This window comes from Hylobates moloch, unplaced genomic scaffold (assembly GCF_009828535.3).
Source record: "Hylobates moloch isolate HMO894 unplaced genomic scaffold, HMol_V3 SCAFFOLD_10, whole genome shotgun sequence".
Taxonomy (NCBI): domain Eukaryota; kingdom Metazoa; phylum Chordata; class Mammalia; order Primates; family Hylobatidae; genus Hylobates; species Hylobates moloch.
In genome coordinates this window covers 40202774-40221085 of record NW_026652285.1, presented here as the reverse complement: position 1 = coordinate 40221085, position 18312 = coordinate 40202774, and the positions used below count along the sequence as shown (strand labels likewise).

The 18312-nt window shown below is 38.2% G+C and overlaps 1 protein-coding gene across 4 annotated transcripts in view; it reads left to right on the top strand.

The window, feature by feature from the left end:
• Nucleotides 1-4188: 4188 nt before the first annotated feature.
• Nucleotides 4189-18312, top strand: part of IFT74 (intraflagellar transport 74) — a 98061-nt gene continuing 83937 nt past the window's right edge. For 3 of the 4 annotated variants that reach the window (XR_009215192.1, XM_058445236.1, XM_032164213.2), the window contains exons 1-6: nucleotides 4189-4324; nucleotides 6849-6897; nucleotides 10814-10912; nucleotides 11056-11116; nucleotides 15200-15259; nucleotides 16644-16705. Coding sequence is in view for 3 of the 4 variants with exons in the window: in XM_058445236.1 (XP_058301219.1) it covers nucleotides 4189-4324; nucleotides 6849-6897; nucleotides 10814-10912; nucleotides 11056-11116; nucleotides 15200-15259; nucleotides 16644-16705 (467 nt within the window). In the remaining variant the exon portion in view is untranslated. Of the gene's footprint in view, nucleotides 4325-6848; nucleotides 6898-9696; nucleotides 9746-10813; nucleotides 10913-11055; nucleotides 11117-15199; nucleotides 15260-16643; nucleotides 16706-18312 lie in introns of all 4 variants that reach the window. The other variant, XM_058445237.1, reaches the window with a different exon arrangement.

Sequence of the window (18312 nt, the reverse complement as noted above, 5' to 3'; positions counted from 1 at the left end):
AGGACTTCTTTTTCCCTTTTTAATTTGGGACATTGTCTCTTGAAGTGGCCTGTTCCACATTTGTAACATGTATCTTGTCCTTCCGCCCTTTCAATTCTGGGATTCTTTGACTTTGCTCCCCCACACTCTTTAGAGGGCCTAGGAAATGAAGGCCCAGGTCCTCTAATTGGAGGCTTGGTTCCTTTGAATGGGGGTTTGGATCCTTTATAGTTCTTGGCCCCCTGGAAGCCTTGTTGAGAAGCATATGGGTTTGGAGCCACCTGTTGAAAGGTGGATAGCATAAGTTTTGCTCTTTGTTTTTGCTTTTCTTCGTCTCTCCTTACATACACTTTTTGAGCTGTCCTAAGAAGTTTACTTAGCGGTTGGTCTTCCCAATTTTCTAATTTTTGTAACTTTTTTGAAATATCTGGTCAATTCTTAGTGACAAAATGGAGCTTAAACATTCCCGACCCGAGGGGATCTTCCAAATTTAGGCCTGCATACTGTTTCATTTGCTCCTTTAGCCTGTCTAAGAATTTTATAGGCCCCTCATCTTTTTTTGTTGTTATATATCAAATGCTTTAGAGAGGTTTTAGTTCGGGGTATTGATTCCTTAATTCCTTTTATTATCATTTTCCCTTAGATCTTCCATGTTTTCCCGGTGAGCTGCATTATTATTGTCCCACCTGAGGTCTTAAGCGGGAAATTTTTAGTCCGCGGTAGGGACATTCTGACCAGGAGAGTATTCACGTTTCCAAATTGCCATAGCAGCTCTACAGTTATGCTTTTTTTCTCCTCCGAAAAGAGGATGCCTGGGATGGACATTAACTCGACCCAGGTATATAACTGAGGTCCTAAGAATTGATCAACTTGATCAGCCACCCCATAAGGGTCATCCAACAGGAGCTTAAGCTCTTTTTTCAAACTTCGCACCTCTGAACTGGTCAAGGGAATATTTACAAAGCCAATGGCTCCCCCTCCTTGTGGCACCTCTTTTAAGGGGAAGAGAGTTGGGGCTGACTCCTTAGGTGTGGAGGGAAATGGGAAATTTTGGATATCCTTTTTACATTGTTCTATCTCACGTTGAAGTCCTTTCAGGGAGGGGTACTTAATAGGCTGATAGGGGAAAGGCTCATGGGATGATAATTCCCAAAGTCAGGGTTATAAGGAGGAGGAATAACATGAGCAGGGAAAGGATCTGGAATGGGACCTGAGGTGGCAGCAGCTGTCTGAGGGGGAGGGTCAGGGGCACTGAGCAAAGGAAGATGATCCAGAGGATCCCATGTGTTGGTGGGTGTGGGTTGTTTAGGAACAGGGACTCTTTCTCTGTTAGAGGAGTTGGTTTCTGGCTTGTTCCCTCTGGTTTTTAAAGGGTAAAGGAGGACAGGTTCTTGCCTCCAACAAAGAGCATAGTCTGTTTCCTTTTGGGAGACAGGGCTTTTGTCATTAACATGTTCGATTAAGAGCTGACAAATCCACTCTTCATTGGAACCAAATTTTGGCAGGAAAACTGAGGGTTTGAGGATGGGCCTTCAGTCCAAATAAAACAACAATATTTTATCATTTGCTGTGTTCTTTTATGTTTAGTTCTTTCATTATCTTTCCAATATTTTAACATAAGTCCCAAGGGACTATCAGAAGGAATTTCATCACGCGCTTGGCTCTTTATTTTTCCTGTCTTACTTGAAACATTTCCCATCTTGGAGGTTTGGGATGGTGTCTAACTGAAATAGGCCTTTCCCTGGAGCTTCTCAACCTCTCCTACTAGAGATTTCTCGCCCTCCTCCTTTCAGAAGCTCACTGAGGCTCTGAGGCTCAATCCCTCATATTAGAGATTTCTTGCCTATCGATTTCCATAGGCATTGTTAAGGCTCAGTCCCTCGTATTAGAGATTTCTTGCCTATCCTTTAGCCCCACCTGTTGGAGGCTCCTTGCACCCTTCTTTTGCTTTTTCCACTCTGGCTGCTTCCCTTGTGGGAAATGGCAGGATCTGCCACATGAGGTGACCACAGGACCACGCAGATAGGACCCTCTCAATCCACACAGCAGTAGTGTGAACATCATCTACACACACTTTTATCCTCCAGGATACCCTGACCACCTAGGAAATACTTTGTTGCTCTTGTACCATTTTTCACCTTGGTCTGTGCACAGAGTTACTTGGTCGCCGTGGTGTTGTAAGCCTCTCCTTTCCCCATTGCTGAGAGCTTGGATTTGTTTGTCAGAATGGGTGGATCTCAGTCTCCTGTCCCTGAGGCCACTGCAACGGGACGGTGGTACACGTCTCCCCCTGGGTGGGGTGACTGAAGACTTCTTCTTGAAGGAGAATGGGAATCCTGGACAAGCCCCCAGAATTGTTAGAAAATAAAGCTTGGAGTCATAAAGAAAGACGAGTACTCAAACAAAGGATTTCTCAGCAAAGCAAATTTAGTTTTGCGCAGTGGGGTGCTTCCTACAGGGCTGCTTGTCACGAGAGCACACTGAAGAAAGTAGAGTAGAAGCTTTTATTCCTAATGTGACTCCTGCCCTCGTGTCCTTTCCCCATTGGCTGGGGTCAGACTGCACAATCTAAACTAGACCCAATTGGCTAAACATTTAAACTTTCTTAGATAAGGTGGGCGCATGGTGGGAGAGAGGGGAGAGGAGGAAGGGGTCATCTACAAAGGACTAGAGAGCCAGTCTTTTCCTAAATAAGGAAAGGAATGTGAGCTGGGGCTGTGGCATGCCTGGGCATGTAGTAAAATCAGAACGGAGAAAAAAGGAGAAGAAAGGCAGGGGGTACCTGGAATTAGAGAATAAGTAGCTGAGCAGGCTGTTTGAAGAGAAACCTTGCCTTATCTCACATCTTTTATATCTTCTCATGCCTGTATGTATTATATGAACTGACATAAAGGAAGTCTTTTGGCCTTTTCCTGAGGTCATATAGTGTTATGTTGGATTTTGCATACCTGAAGTAGAGAATCATGTTGAGTAGTAATATGAATGCTTGTTTAACAATGTAAGCCCTTTAGTACTTACATGGTCATCTTAGGATGGATTTATATCCATTTGTTTTTACAAGATTAAAGTTTTCTTATTTTTTCCTGATTTTTAAAGGTAATATATACTCATTGCAATAAGGCTGAAAATACCAAATTGTATAAAGGAGAAAATAAAAACTATAATATCATTATCGATCATCATTACTATTTTTTCGTATAGTTTTTAAAATTTTTATTTTTGTCTTTATTTTTTGTTTTTTTAAAAGAAAGTCTCTCTATGTTCTCCAGGCTGGCCTCGAACTCCTGGGTTTTAAACAATCCTCTCATCTCAGACTGCCAAGTAGCTGGGACTGTTGGTGCATGCCACCATGCCCAAACTTCCAGCCTTTTTTTGTTTTAAAAAAGTAGAGTTATGAACCAGGCACAGTGACTCTCACCTGTAATCCCAGCTACTTGGATAGCTGAGGCAGAAGGATCTCTTTAGGCCAGTAGTTCAAGACCAGCCTGAGTAACATAGTGAGCCCTTGTCTCTAAAACAAACAAAAACGGAATTATAAATACTATCTTGTAAACTGCCTTTTAATTTTTATTTTATTTACTTATTTTGAGACTGAATCTCACTCTGTCACCCAAGCTAGAGTGCAGTGGCATGATCTCGGCTCACTGCAGCCTTGACCTGCCAGATTCAAGCGATTCTCGTGGCTTAGCCTCCCAAGTAGCTGGGATTACAGACGTGTGCCACCACACCTGGATAACTTTTGTATTTTTAGTAGCGATGGGGTTTTGCCATGTTGTTCAGGCTGGTTTTGAACTCCTTAACCTCACATGATCCACCTGCCTTGGCCTCACAAAGTGCTAGAATTACAGGTGTGAGCCACTGCACCCAACTTAAACTGCCCTTTTTATATACTGCAGCTTATTTAACCATTTTCTACTGTGGACATTTAACTCCTTTCCAGTTTTGAGGTATTATAAATAATGTCTACGTATACAATTTAAAATTTTCCTGAAATGTATTTTTAAATAGTCATAGAACGTTAAATGTTAAAGAACTATGTTAATAAATTGAACAACAGTATTTAATAATTCAGACATTTAAAAAATAAGGAAATTTTTACAAATCAAGTAGAATTTTGTTTTTTTAAAAAATTGTCTTTGCAGTTTTACAATAGTAGATGTACAGTGTTTTTTCTGGTTTACTAAAAATGAAATCTTGTTTGTCATTTAGATGCCACCTGGGACAGCAAGACCAGGTTCTCGTGGTTGTCCCATAGGGACTGGTGGAGTTCTGTCTTCTCAAATCAAAGTTGCCGATCGCCCTGTAACACAACAAGGTTTGACTGGAATGAAAACTGGGAGGAAAGGTACCTATTTTAAGATAAGTATCACACTTGGGCCTGTGTTTTGTAAGAAATAAATAATTGTGAACAATTAAAAAAAGTAAAAGTTGAGTATATTTTGAACAATAAGTATTACAGTACCATTTTATTAAATCAGGATTATAGCATGTAAGAATTATTACATGTAATTCTGGCATGTAATCAGAATTATAGCATATTGTTATTCTTTGATTCACAAAATTACTGTGATGGTTAAACAACAGAGTGAATATGAAAATACAGTTTGAATTAGAAAGCTATATACAGATGTGAGCTATTTCAGTCTTCATTTTTCTGACATGGAGCTGTAGTACAACTTGAAGAACTTTGAAATAATCTTGGAGAAAAGTTCAAGATTGAAAATTAGATTTTTGGTACTATATCGAAATACTCTGAAATAGTTTGGATAGTTTCTATATTAAAATAACACTTAAAATACTTGTGTATTTATGAGAAGTGAGTCAAGAAATGTTACTTTTTTTCTGATAATTAGCATCTGTTCTAATACTTATGTAAGGAAATGAGGCTAACACATAGATTTATATTAAATCTCTCATTATGCTTCTGCATATGTATTTAGAGAAGCATAAGAATACATTATATATTAGAGTTTAAAATTTAGATCTGTGGTATATATAAACCAAAGTATGGTAAACTCCTTTTTTTTTTTTTTTCTTTTTATCATAGGCAGTGGTCAGTAGCCTGTGGTGAGCTGTTTCAGAGATTTTTGTTTTCTGTATTTTTGACAGATGATCTATCAGGAATGAAGATATACTGCTAGTACAAAATTAATTATATCATATATGATACTTTCTTTCTTTTTTTTTTTTTTGAGACAGTCTCGCTGTCGCCCAGGCTGGAGTGCAGTGGTGTGATCTCGGCTCACTGCAGGCTCCGCCCCCCGGGGTTCACGCCATTCTCCTGCCTCAGCCTCCCGAGTAGCTGGGACTACAGGCGCCCGCCACCTCGCCTGGCTAATTTTTTGTATTTTTAGTAGAGACGGGGTTTCACTGTGTTAGCCAGGATGGTCTCGATCTCCTGACCTCGTGATCCGCCCGTCTTGGCCTCCCAAAGTGCTGGGATTACAGGCGTGAGCCACCATGCCCAGCCACATATATGCTACTTTATAATACAGTATATCATCCCTTTCAAGAAACTTAAATTTTTTCATCTACATTCTAATAACATCTAAATCACTAAATATTAAAAATGAATTGATTATTTAGAAATGTTTGCTTAATGATTATCAGTACCATGAAAAAATATTTCAAAATTACATAGTCATTTAACTAGCCTTTTGAGTGGATGCACAGAAATATTTATATGTTTAATATTATTTTAAAACATCAAAGGTAAAGACATTAAAATTCTATAGTAAATTTATCAAATGTTTATTTCTGTATTAATTTATCCTTCAAAACAGAACCAATATAATTTAAGATTGTTAGTCTCTACAAGTATACCTCAAAGCCTTTTAAGAGAGAATTCGGAACATTACCACTACACACAGCTGTCTACTGTGACTTTCATTCTTACCTTCTCTAGTGCCCCATTTCCCAGTATAATAAGGTATTAGCTCGACTTCTCAGCATAGACCTTATAGTTAATACACTCATACTTTGCAGGGCACTTCATCTCTTACAAGGTTTGAGACATTTAACCTAGGAACACTTTTTTTTTTGAAATGGGGTCTTTCTCTGTCACCCAGTCTGGAGTGCAGTGGTGTGATCTTGGCTCACTGCAACCTCCACCTCCCAGGTTCAAGCAATTCTCCTGCCTCAGCCTCCTGAGTAGCTGGGATTACAGGCACACGCCACAATGCCCAGCTAATTTTTTTGTATTTTTAGTAGAGATGGGGTTTCACCATATTGGCCAGGCTGGTCTTGAACTTCTGACCTCAAGTGATCCTCCCACCTCAGCCTCCCAAAGTGCTGGAATTACAGGTGTGAGCCACCGTGCCTGGCCAGGAATACGTTCTTAGTTCTACTGAAATATAAGACCATTTCTTAAAAAGTCTCTGAGACAAATGATAAAAAATCATAGTCACTTTCTCACACTGAGGAATGTCAGCAGTGTCCAGTATGACAGCCAGTAGTCAGAAATTTAAATTAGTTCCCCAGTAGCACCAGCCAAATTTTAAGTGCTCTGTAGTCCCTCTGTCGACTTTATTGGACAGTGTTAATTTAGAATATTTCTGTCACTGCAGAAAGTTACTTTGGACAGCTCTGTTGCAGATTCCCTTAGACTCAATTTTCATTCCCTTGTCCTGTTCTACAGAGTCTACTGTCTTAACAGCCCCACCTTCGTAGTTTTAATTGAAGCTTCCCTTATGTCATGATTCTAAGATATTAGTTCTCTTTTCAGTTTCAGTGATTCTTCTTGATTCATTGGGGCATTCATGAAGACTGTCTTGAGTAATTCTGTGGAGTGTAATTCTGATTGTGCTTTGGATTTGCTATTCTGGTGGCATTTCAAACTGAACAATAACACTTAAAACATTTTTTTTTAGGTCCCCAGAGGCAAATTTTAGACAAATCTTACTATGTTGGGCTTCTTAGGTATGTTAAGCATGTCTTTTCATTTGTATGTTTTACTCGAAATATTGTGTACCTTCTGTCAAAATAGAGTATATAACTTTAATATGAAGTTTTAGCTATGGCACTTATTAGGATAATTAGGTATCTATTGATTTCTAAAAATTATTTTGTATTCTAACAATTTCTGGTTAATTTGACTATGCTGTAAAATAAATGTGATAGTATAATTAGCCTGAGATTTATAATTTTATGAATTTGCATGTACGTGAGCTATATTTTCTCTCAGTTTGTTTGTGCTGCTATAATAAAATACCTGAGATTGGGTAACTTACAGGAATTTATTTTTTACTGTTCTGGAGACACAGAAGTCCAAGATCAAGGTGCTGGCAGCTTCAGTGTCTGGTGGGCACCTGTTTTTCACAGATGGTGCCATCAAGGTGTCCTCATGGCAGAAGAGTGGAAGGGCAAAAGATGCCTCGCTAGTTTCCTTCACCCCTTTTATAAGGCACTAATCCCATCCATGAGGGCAGAGTCGTCATGTCCTTATTACTTCCTAAAGTCCCTACCTCTTAATACTATTGCATTAGAGATTAAGTTTTGTTTTGTTTTGTTTTGTTTTTTTTGAGATGGAGTCTCGCTGTCACGAGGCTGGAGTGCAGTGGCGTGATCTCGGCTCACTGCAAGCTCCGCCTCCCAGGTTCACGCCATTCTCCTGCCTCAGCCTCCCGGGTAGCTGGGACTACAGGCATCCGCCACCGCGCCCAGCTAATTTTTTGTATTTTTAGTAGAGACGGGGTTTCACCGTGGTCTGGATCTCCTGACCTCGTGATCCACCTGCCTCGGCCTCCCAAAGTGCTGAGATTACAGGTGTGAGCCACCGCGCCCGGCCAGAGATTAAGTTTTGATATGAATTTCAGAGGGACACAAACATTGAAACCATAGCATACTTATTTTATTTTATTTATATTTTAGAGACAGAGTCTCACTCTGTTGCCCAGGCTGGAGTGCAGTGGCATGATCACAGCTCACTGCAACCTTGAACTCCTGGGTTCAAGTGATCTTCCTGCCTCAGCTTCCCAAAGTGCTGGGATTATAGGCATAAGCTACCACCACACCTGGCCTCATAGCATTTTTTTTTTTTTTTGAGACAGAGTCTTGTTCTGTAGTTCAGGCCGGAGTGCAGTGGCATGATCTCGGTTGACTGCAACCTCTGTCTCCCAGGTTTAAGCAATTCTCCTGCCTCAGCTTCCCAAGTAGCTGGGATTACAGGCGTGTGCCACCATGCCCACCTAATTTTTTGTGTGTGTTTTTAGTAGAGGTGGCATTTCACCATGTCAGCCAGGCTTGTCTTGAACTCCTGACCTCAAATGATCCGCCCATCTCAGCCTTCCAAAGTGCTGGGATTACAGGCATGAGCCACCATGCCCAACCCCTTGTAGCATTTTAAAAGTTCACTTTTTTCATCTAATGATAAGAATAATTTTTTTTTTTTTTGAGACAGAGTCTCACTCTGTCACCCAGGCTGGAGTGCAGTGGTGTGATCTCAGCTCACTGCAACCCCTGCCTTCCGGGTTTAAGCCATTCTCCTGCCTCAGCCTCCTGAGTAGCTGGGACTTCAGGTATGCGCCACCATGCCTGGCTAATTTTTGTATTTTTTAGTAGAGATGGGCTTTCACCATATTGGCCAGGCTGGTCTTAAACTCCTGACCTCGGGTGATGCACCTGCCTCGGCCTCCCAAAGTGCTGAAATTATAGGCATGAGCCACCGTGCCTGGCCAAGAATAATCTTTTATGTTTTTTTTCAGTAATTAATCTGAAATGTGTTACTCATATCATTAAAATGTTACCAGCTACATCTAATACGAAAGGGAAACTATGTATACTTATTTATGTTATATTAATCAGTAAGTTTCACATAAGTATATATTTGGTCAGTTGCTACCAATGTGGCCTAATTTTAATTAATTCATAAGCTTTTTTTTTTTTTTTTTGAGATGGAGTTTTGCTTGCCACCCAAGCTGGAGTGCAATGATGGGATCTCATGTCACTGCAACTTCTGCCCCCCGGATTCAAGTGATTCTCTTGCCTCAGCCTCGTGCCTGTAATCTGCAAGTAGCTGAGATTACAGGTGCCTGCCACCACACTTGGCTAATTTTTGTATTTTTTTTTTTTTTTGAGACAGAGTTTTGCTCTTGTTGCCCAGGCTGGAGTGCAATGGCCTGATCTCTGGCATTGCAACCTCTGCCTCCTGGGTTCAAGTGATTCTCCTGCCTCAGCCTCCCGAGTAGCTGGGATTACAGGTGTATGCCACCATGCCCAGCTAATTTTGTATTTTTAGTTCAGACAGGGTTTCTCCATGTTGGTCAGGCTGGTCTCGAACTCCCAACCTCAGGTGATCTGCCCACCTTGGCCTCCTAGAGTGCTGGGATTATAGGAGTGAGCCACTGTGCTTGACATAATTTTTGTATTTTTAGTAGAGATGGGGGTTTCACCATTTTGGCCAGGCTAGTCTTGAACTCCTGACCTCAGGTAATGCACCTGCCTATGCCTTTCAAAGTGCTGGGATTACAGGCGTGAGCTGCCACACTCGGCCTCATAAACTTTTGTTGTATGTCTCTGGGGATGCATCTCTAAATCAATGACTTTTTCTTATTCTTACTATTTTTCCACTTACTTGTTCTACTGTTCTATCTCCATCTTCTCATTTTACCTTATTTTCTTTTTGGCACATTATTTGTATCTTCTTTCTCTTTTATTTCTCTTTTGTTTAATCCACCCTCCCATCATGCCCTGAAAGCCCTGTTTTCTTTTGTTTCTCAGTTACCTGGATCCTGTTGAGTCTCAAACTCCTAGAAGGCAATAAAGAAAAGTATGGTTCCCCCCATCTGTTCTCAAAGCTAAGAGTAGTAAGAAAGATAGTAAGGCCATCGGTTGTTTAGTATCTCTGACATTCAGCCACTTTTTAATCAAAAGAAGGAAAGGAAATGTAGTTATTCCTAATGATTGCATTGCCTTTCTCCCCCAGGATTTGTGCTTCCACATCAAAGAATAGTTCTAGCTATTTGTGTAATTGTCTGGCTGTAGAGCAGTGGTTCTCAACTGGTGGTGATTTTGCCCCCGGGGAACATTTGGCAATTTCTATACATGTTTCTGGTTGTCACAAGTGAGGTTGGAGGAAGTGCTACTGATACTCAGATCCAGGATGCTGGTAAACATCCTACAGTGTACAAGATAGTGCTCAACACGAAGTGCTAATCACTGACCCAAAATGTCATTAGTGCTACTGTTGAGAAGCTGTGCTCTAGAGGGTAGTAGCAGCTGTGATGATGACAGTTAAGCACCTACATCTGCCTGTGGCTTGTACTAGTTTGACCAGGCTTTCATTCTGGTTCTATTTCATCTTTGTCAATGAATCTATGTCAGTTTCTCATCAGTTGAGTAGAATAGGATGAGATATACCTCATTCTTTTTTTTTTTTTTTTGAGATGGAGTCTCCTTCTGTCTCCCAGTCTGGAGTGTGGTGGCATGATCTCAGCTCACTACAGTCTCCACCTCCCAGGTTTAAGCTATTCTCCTGCCTCAGCCTCCCTAGTAGCTGGGACTACAGGCGTGTGCCACCATGCCCAGCTAATTTTTGTATTTTGAGTAGAGATGGGGTTTCACCATGTTGGCCAGGCTTGTCTTGAACTCCTGACCTCACGTGATCTGCTTGCCTCGGCCTCCCAAAGTGTTGGGATTACAGGCTTGAGCCACTGCACCCAGCCAGAATATACCTCATTCTTAATGAAATAAGCCACCTAAACTTTTTGCATTCTTTTAGTTAATTTCACAAAACTATTTATATTATTATTACATATTAATGGAAAGTTTAAATTTTGCTTAACTAGAGTTTTTTGGATTAAAAGTATTGCTGACATTCTTATTTCTTCTCTAATAGAAGTAAAATAAGTGAACTTACACCTGAAGTTAATAAACTTCAGAAGGGAATAGAAATGTACAATCAAGAGAATTCAGTATATTTGTCATATGAAAAGAGGTGAGTAATAAGTATTCAGTATTCATTCAGTAGTTTGTACTTATAGTACTAAATTTGTAGCTATCCATATTGTTTGTAATGTTCATTTTCTTATGTATATTTGTATGTACATATTTATGAATGTATTTATTTTATGCTTGCAGGGCTGAGACTTTAGCTGTTGAAATAAAAGAGCTTCAAGGACAACTAGCAGACTACAACATGGTATTTTATCTTTTCTAAGAGAATTTACTGTTAATATTTTCATTAGTTTTTACTACTGCTTTAAAAATACATTAGTAGGCAAAGGACATGCACAGATACTTTTCAAAAGAAGACAAACACGCAGCCAACAAGCATATGAAAAGAAGCTCATCATCACTGATCGTTAGGGAAATGCAAATCAAAAGAATAATGAGATACCATCTCACACCAGTTAGAATGGCTATTACTAAGAAGTCAAAAATAACAGATGCTGGTGAAGTTGCAGAGAAAAGGGAATGCTTATATACTGTTGGTGAGAGTGTAAATTAGTTCAACCACTGTGAAAGCAGTGTGGCAATTCCTCAAAAAGAAGCTGAAAACAGAACTACCATTCAGCCCATCAATCCCATTACTGGATGTATACCCAAAGGAATATAAATCATTTTACCATAAAGACACATGCACATGTGTGTTCATTGGAGCACACAGTAGCAAAGACATGGAATCAACCTAAATGCCCATCAGTGGCAGACTGGGTAAAGAAAATGTGGTACATATACCATGAAATACTATATGGTCATAAAAAAGAAAAAGATCATGTCCCTTGCAGGAACATGGATGGAGCTGGAGGTCATTATCCTTAGCAAACTAACGCAGGAAAAGAAAACCAAAGACTGCATGTTCTCTCTTACCAGTGGGAGCTAAATGATAACACATAGATGGGAACAACAGATGCTGGGATCTACTTGAGGTTGGAGACTGGAAGGAGGGAAAGGATCAGAAAAAATAACTAATGGGTATTAGCTTAGTTACCTAGGTTATGAAATAATCTGCACAACAAACCCCCATGACAGTTTATCTGTAAAAGCTGCACATGTACCCCTGAACCTAAAATAAAAATTTCAAAAATTTCAAAAAGAATAAAACATTTGATGAAAAAATATATTTATTAATTTATTATTTAAAATATCAAATAATACATGAATACATACTTATTGTTAAAGATGAAACCATAAAAAATACAACAAATAAAGTATCCCTTTACTTTCTGCTTCATTTCCCTCCCCAGAAATAACTTGGCTTAACAGATTAATATATATTCTTTGTTTGTTTTTTGTAAAATACGTTTACTGACACATACACAAATGCACACATGCTTTACTCCCTAAAATATATTAAAATAATAATTTAAATAATTTTAAAAGTAGCTAAAATTTATTGGTCCTATCAGTGATCATTGCTTTAAAAACACGTTTTTTATCGAGTGTTGTCATCTTGAAAATTTTAAAATTTAATTATTTAACATACAGATTGCCACCATCTCTATGTTTTACTTGAAATATTGTGTACATTGTCAAAATAGAGTATATAACATGATATAGCTCTACCAAAGATGCTTCTACTTGTGGACTTTGAGAAGAAACAATCCCCCTGGCAGTATTGATAACTGCTCAGTCCTTGGGTGATATTGGCCCCATGAAAATTTCTAGTGTCAGAATTTTCTTTTTTCTAACTCTTCAGTTGCTTTAGCAGCAGTGATGTCTGGATTTAATGAAAAAGACAAATTTTTATCTCACTACCCTTATTAAGAAATAGTGTTACAAGAAATAAACATTCTATCATAATGGTTAGGATAAGTTATGATATACCTACTCCTTGTGCTTATCAAAAATTTTGCTGATTATAGTGTAACTTTTTATTTTTGTTTTTTTTTGTTGTTATTGGTGGTGGTGGTGGGTTTTGTTTGTTTTTTGTTTTGTTTTTTGTTTTTTTGTTTTGTTTTCAAGACAGTCTTGCTCTGTCGCCCGAGCTGGAATGCAGTGGCTCAATCATGGCTCGCTGCAGCCTAGACTTTCTGAGCTCAATTGATCCTCCCACCTCAGCCTCCCAAGCAGCTGGGACTACAGGCACATGCCATCACACCAGGCTAATTTTTTGTATTTTTTGTTGAGATGAGATTTGGCCATGTTGCCCATACTGGTCTCAAACTCATGGGCTCAAGTGATCTGCCCACCTTGGTCTCCCAAAGTGCTGGGATTACAGGCTTGAGTCATTGTGCCTGGACTATTTTTATTTTTTAATTTTTTTAGAGATAGGGTCTTGCTCTGTTGCCCTGGCTGAAGTGCAGTAGCATGATTGTAGTTCACTGCAGCCTCAAACTCCTGGGCACAAGTGATCTTCCTGCATCAGCCTCCCAAGTAGCTGGGACTACAGGTGCATGCCACCATGCCTAGCTAATTTTTAATTTTTTTGGAGAGACGGGGTCTTGCTGTGTTGCCCACGATGGTCTTGAACTCCTGGGCTCAAGTGATCCTCCTGCTTCAGCTTCCCAAAGTGCTGGGATTATAAGCATGAGCCATTGCACCCAGCCCTCTTATAATTCTTAAATTTGCTGGACTACACAATTAATCACAAACATTTTGTAGAGCCCATTATTCACTGGGATTTTCTTTAGTAAATAATGTTCTGTTTTAAATATGAGAAAAATAGGTTTTTTTTTGTTTTTTTGTTTTTCTTGAGATGGAGTCTCGCTCTGTCATCCAGGCCGGAGTGCAGTGGCATGATCTTGGCTCACTGTGACCTCTGCCTCCTGGGTTCAAGTGATTATCCTGCTTCAGCCTCCTGAGTAGCTGGGATTACAGGTGCACGCCACCAGCTGGGATTACAGGCGTGCTCCTGAGTAGCTGGGATTACAGGTGCCTGGCTAATTTTTGTATTTTTAGCAGAGAAGGGGTTTCACCATGTTGGCCAGGCTGGTCTTGAACTCCTGACCTCATGATCCTCCCGCCTCAGCCTCCCAAAGTATGGGGATTACAGGCATGAGCCACCACGCCCGGCCGAGAAAAGTAGTTTTTAAAGGTATGAAATGACATTAGATGAAAGGGAGTTTTAGTTATGCTGGAACAAATTAGGCATATTCATATAAAAATACTACCATGTAAAATATGCTATTTATAGACTTAATGAGCTAATATCTGATACAGAGCAATTAGCTGGGTATCTGACATATAGTTAGCACTCAATAAATGTTAGGTCTTATTAGCACTTATTTATATCATAAATGAAAAATGTGATATACCTTATACCCAAATAGTTAGCTTTTAGTAGACCTGTTCACATTCTGGCTCTACTGCTTGCTAAATTTCTTTTTCTGTAAAATGTGTACGATCATATCTGCTTCATACAGTAATTGTAAAAATTAATACATATGTAACAGTGTTTGACACTAGGTAAATACCCTATGTTGACAACTGATATCCTTGCCTAACTTTTTGAAGTAGGCTTACTACTGTTCCATCTGTGCAAGCCCTGTTGATTTTTTTTTTAATTATTTGAAGATAAAGAACATCTTTTTACGTTTTTACTAGTGTAAATTTGTTTTTTGTTTTGTTTTGGGTTTTTTTTGAGATGGAATTTCGCTTTTGTTGCCCAGGCTGGAGTGCAGTGGCGCGATCTCGGCTCACTGCAACCTCCGCCTCCCGGGTTCAAGCGATTCTCCTGCCTCAGTCTCTCTAGTAGCTGGGATTACAGGCATGTGCCACCACTCCCGGCTAATTTTGTAGTTTTAGTAGAAATGGGGTTTCTCCATGTTGGTCAGGCCGTTCTTGAACTCCTGACCTCAGGTGATCCGCCCGCGTCAGCCTCCCAAAGTGCTGGGATTATAGGCCTGAGCCACCGAGCCCGGCTTACTAGTGTAAATTTGTAAATCTACTAACACTCCTCTCTCCTTGGGGATGTTGGCAGAGGAAGAGAGAGTGATAGATCTTTCCAAAACTCTTGTCTGTTCCAGACCCTTGTTTATAAGCTCAGCCATCTTTTCAGAGCAGGCAAAGGTCCACAAGGTGTAATATGCAGGAAGAGTAGTTTATTACTGCTCATTTATCCATGTTAAAAATGTAATTTGTTTATTGGCCAGGTGCATAATATATGCTTACTTAGGTAGCTCAATATTTGTTTTTATCTTAAAACAGAAAATATTCAAAAGTATTAATACTTAAGTTACTACTTGTTATTTGTAAGACTGAATACCTATATTATTAATTATAGAGAACATGTGTAAAGACTAACAAAATGGTGTTTGTTTGTTTGTATTTTTGTTTTTAGGTGGTAGATAAACTTAATACCAACACTGAAATGGAAGAAGTAATGAAGGATTACAATATGGTAAGAAAATTTATAAATATAAGCAAATTGATCTATGTAAGTCATATCCTACAAAACAAAGCATTTATATCTAGAAATAGTTTGATAAAACCTTAAGTGCTATAGAGATGAATATTACTCTGATTGTAAATACCACTATTATGTATTCCTTGAGCTCCCTTAGTTGCTCTTTTAAATTTTCTTCCTGTTGGTTGGCTTTCCTAAATGGATATTTAGTGACTGTCTACTGTGTTTGAACTGGTGTCAACGTGCAACATTAGTTAGGGAGTGCCATCTACATTTCCTTATATATATTAGTTTACAATATTAGTTTAAGCACAAATGTTGATGAATACTCAATGATAACTTTATATAGTTTTGTCACCAGTGGAGAAAGATGAATAGATGTGACTCCAGACATAAAATATTAATTTTTGATTGGTAAATGAGAATTTGTGTTTAACATGGACATAACACTGGGGACTCCAAAAAGGGGGATGGTATAGGAGTGCAATAAGGGTGGAAAAATCACCTAGCGGGTACAGTGTTCATTATTTGGGTGATGGGTTCCCTAGAAGCCCAAACCTTACCATTATACAATATATCCAGGTAACAAACCTGCACATGTACCTCTGATTCTAAAATAAAACAAAAACAAATTTGTATTCAATGTTCTTAGATTAATTATTTGGTAGAAAACAATAAAATATGTTAATAGCTAGCTTATTTTGATTATAAGCATTTGGATGAAAATAACATACAATTTATATAGTTTATAATTTATTTACATGAGTAAAGACTATTCTATGAAGACATAGGATTTATAAAACGACTCTTCTAAATTTGGGGTTCTAAAACCATGATAATTTAGTTACTTTTAGCTTTAGAACACAAGAGAATTCACTAATTATCTTATTTCAATGCCAGATATAAAAAGTAAAAACCTTATGTGTTTTGTCAGTTGTTTGGGATGGGGGGTCCATTTTCTAGGCTGGGTGAGCACAGGTAGAGTTAATTAGGTGTACTCAGATAATATCCTGAATGGTTCAGGAATAAAACTTGTGGTGGTTCTAAATTTAACATATTACTAATCAAATATTTATTGAACACTCAATACATTCTTTGCTGTTTACATAAATTGAATTTACATTGAATTATTTGACAGATCACTGAAGAACAATGCATATTTTTGGTATAAGATTACAATGGTTCTTAAAAAGACTTTTTAAAAATCTGATATTGTTTGTTAAATGAGACAATTACTTTATTTTTCTTCTTAAACTTTGTATGTGGCACTAGGATAATTATAATAATTTCTCATTTAGTTTGTAGCCAAAATAACCTACAAAGAAAAAATTTGGTTTAATATTTATTTCTTACTAACTTATGTGTTAACTTTATTCAGCTTAAAGCTCAAAATGATCGAGAAACACAAAGTATAGATGTCATATTTACTGAAAGACAAGCGTAAGTATAGCTAATTTAAAAATCAGATTCATAAATAAGCTTTATTAGGTAGTTTAAGTTGTGATCCAGTTATTTCCTTGTAAATTTCTTAACAATTTCCCCATTGCCTTTTTCATTTAAAAATATTTACAAGTTTTGTTGCTTATACTTCTGTTATCTTCATTTACCATTAAATAGCTAAATTCTGTATAAAGACTATTACTACATAGCTTATATAAATAGGATTTATGCTGCTAGGAGCTGAAAACTTACGATGGATAAGAACATCTTTATATCTACTATTTTTAGTTTTAACCTGGGCTTTTAACTAATTTGAATTTTGGTGTTTCATCCCCAGTCTAGTGAAAGACACATTATTCATAAGGAAGCTATTTACATTATTTCATTAGCATTGATATTTAATAGTTATATTAACAATCTATATCGTATATAGATTATATGTGTATCTTTATATATAACCTGTCTAAAGACTAAATACCAACTAACGCTGGAAATAAAGTAATTGTGGCAGTGGGAGTAATGCCTACAAAGATAATAATAGATGTGATGTAGTTAACTTATTTGTGTTTTGTCAGTTGTTTGGGATGGGTCCATATTCTAGGCTGGGTATGCACAGGTTAAGTTAACTAGGGATACTCAGATAAAATCCTGAATGATTCAAGAATAAAACTTGTGTTGGTTCTAAGGTCAAAAAGTTGATGAAGAATAATTAATTTAGAACCAACACAAATTTTATTCCTGAATTATTTATTCTAAGGCAGCACAAACACAGACAATGAGCTATGTTGTGTAAATACACATACAAGCACATTCTCTCCCAGAAATTTGTTAATTTGTCTTTGAGAGCAAAGACAATAATAACCCAAATTACCGTATTCAATTACCAAAATTCAGTAACACCAAATACACTCTTGTTACCTCTGCATAAAACAGTAAATATTTGATGTTGGATAGATGTTAAAATATACTGATAAAACATTTGAAAGATAAATGTAATTCTTCTGTTGACTAAAAACAAGAATCTCTTTTCCCCTGTCTTTTTTTTTTTAAGTAGAGTTTTGCTCTGTTGCCCTTGCTGAATTGAAGTGGCATGCTCATGGCTCACTGCAGCCTTGAACTCCTAGGTTCAAGTGATGTTGCCTCAGCCCTCCAAGTAGCTGAGACTACGGGTGCATGCCACTATGCCCAGCTAATTTTTTGTTTCTTGTGGAGACGGGGTCTTATTACGTTGCTCAGGCTAGTCTCAAACTCCTGGTCTCAAGCAGTCCTCCTACCTTGGCCTCCTCAAGTGTTGAGATTACAGGTGTGAACCATTATACCCGGCCACCATCTATCATTTGATGCTGCTGTAAAGTGATATCTTATAAACTCAAAATACTAGCAGTCTTTTTCCTTTTACAAGGAAAATTTTGTTCATGGTAACCAAGCTCTTACTTGAAAACGTTCCTTTTTTTTTTGTTATCCTGGTTTTAATCCATTTAGCAAATATTTATCATTTACTATATATAAGATACTCTCTTAGGTACTTCAAAGAATAAGAAATATATAAGCTATAGGCCAGTGTGGTGGTTCACACCTGTAATCTCAGCACTTTGGGAGGCCGAGGT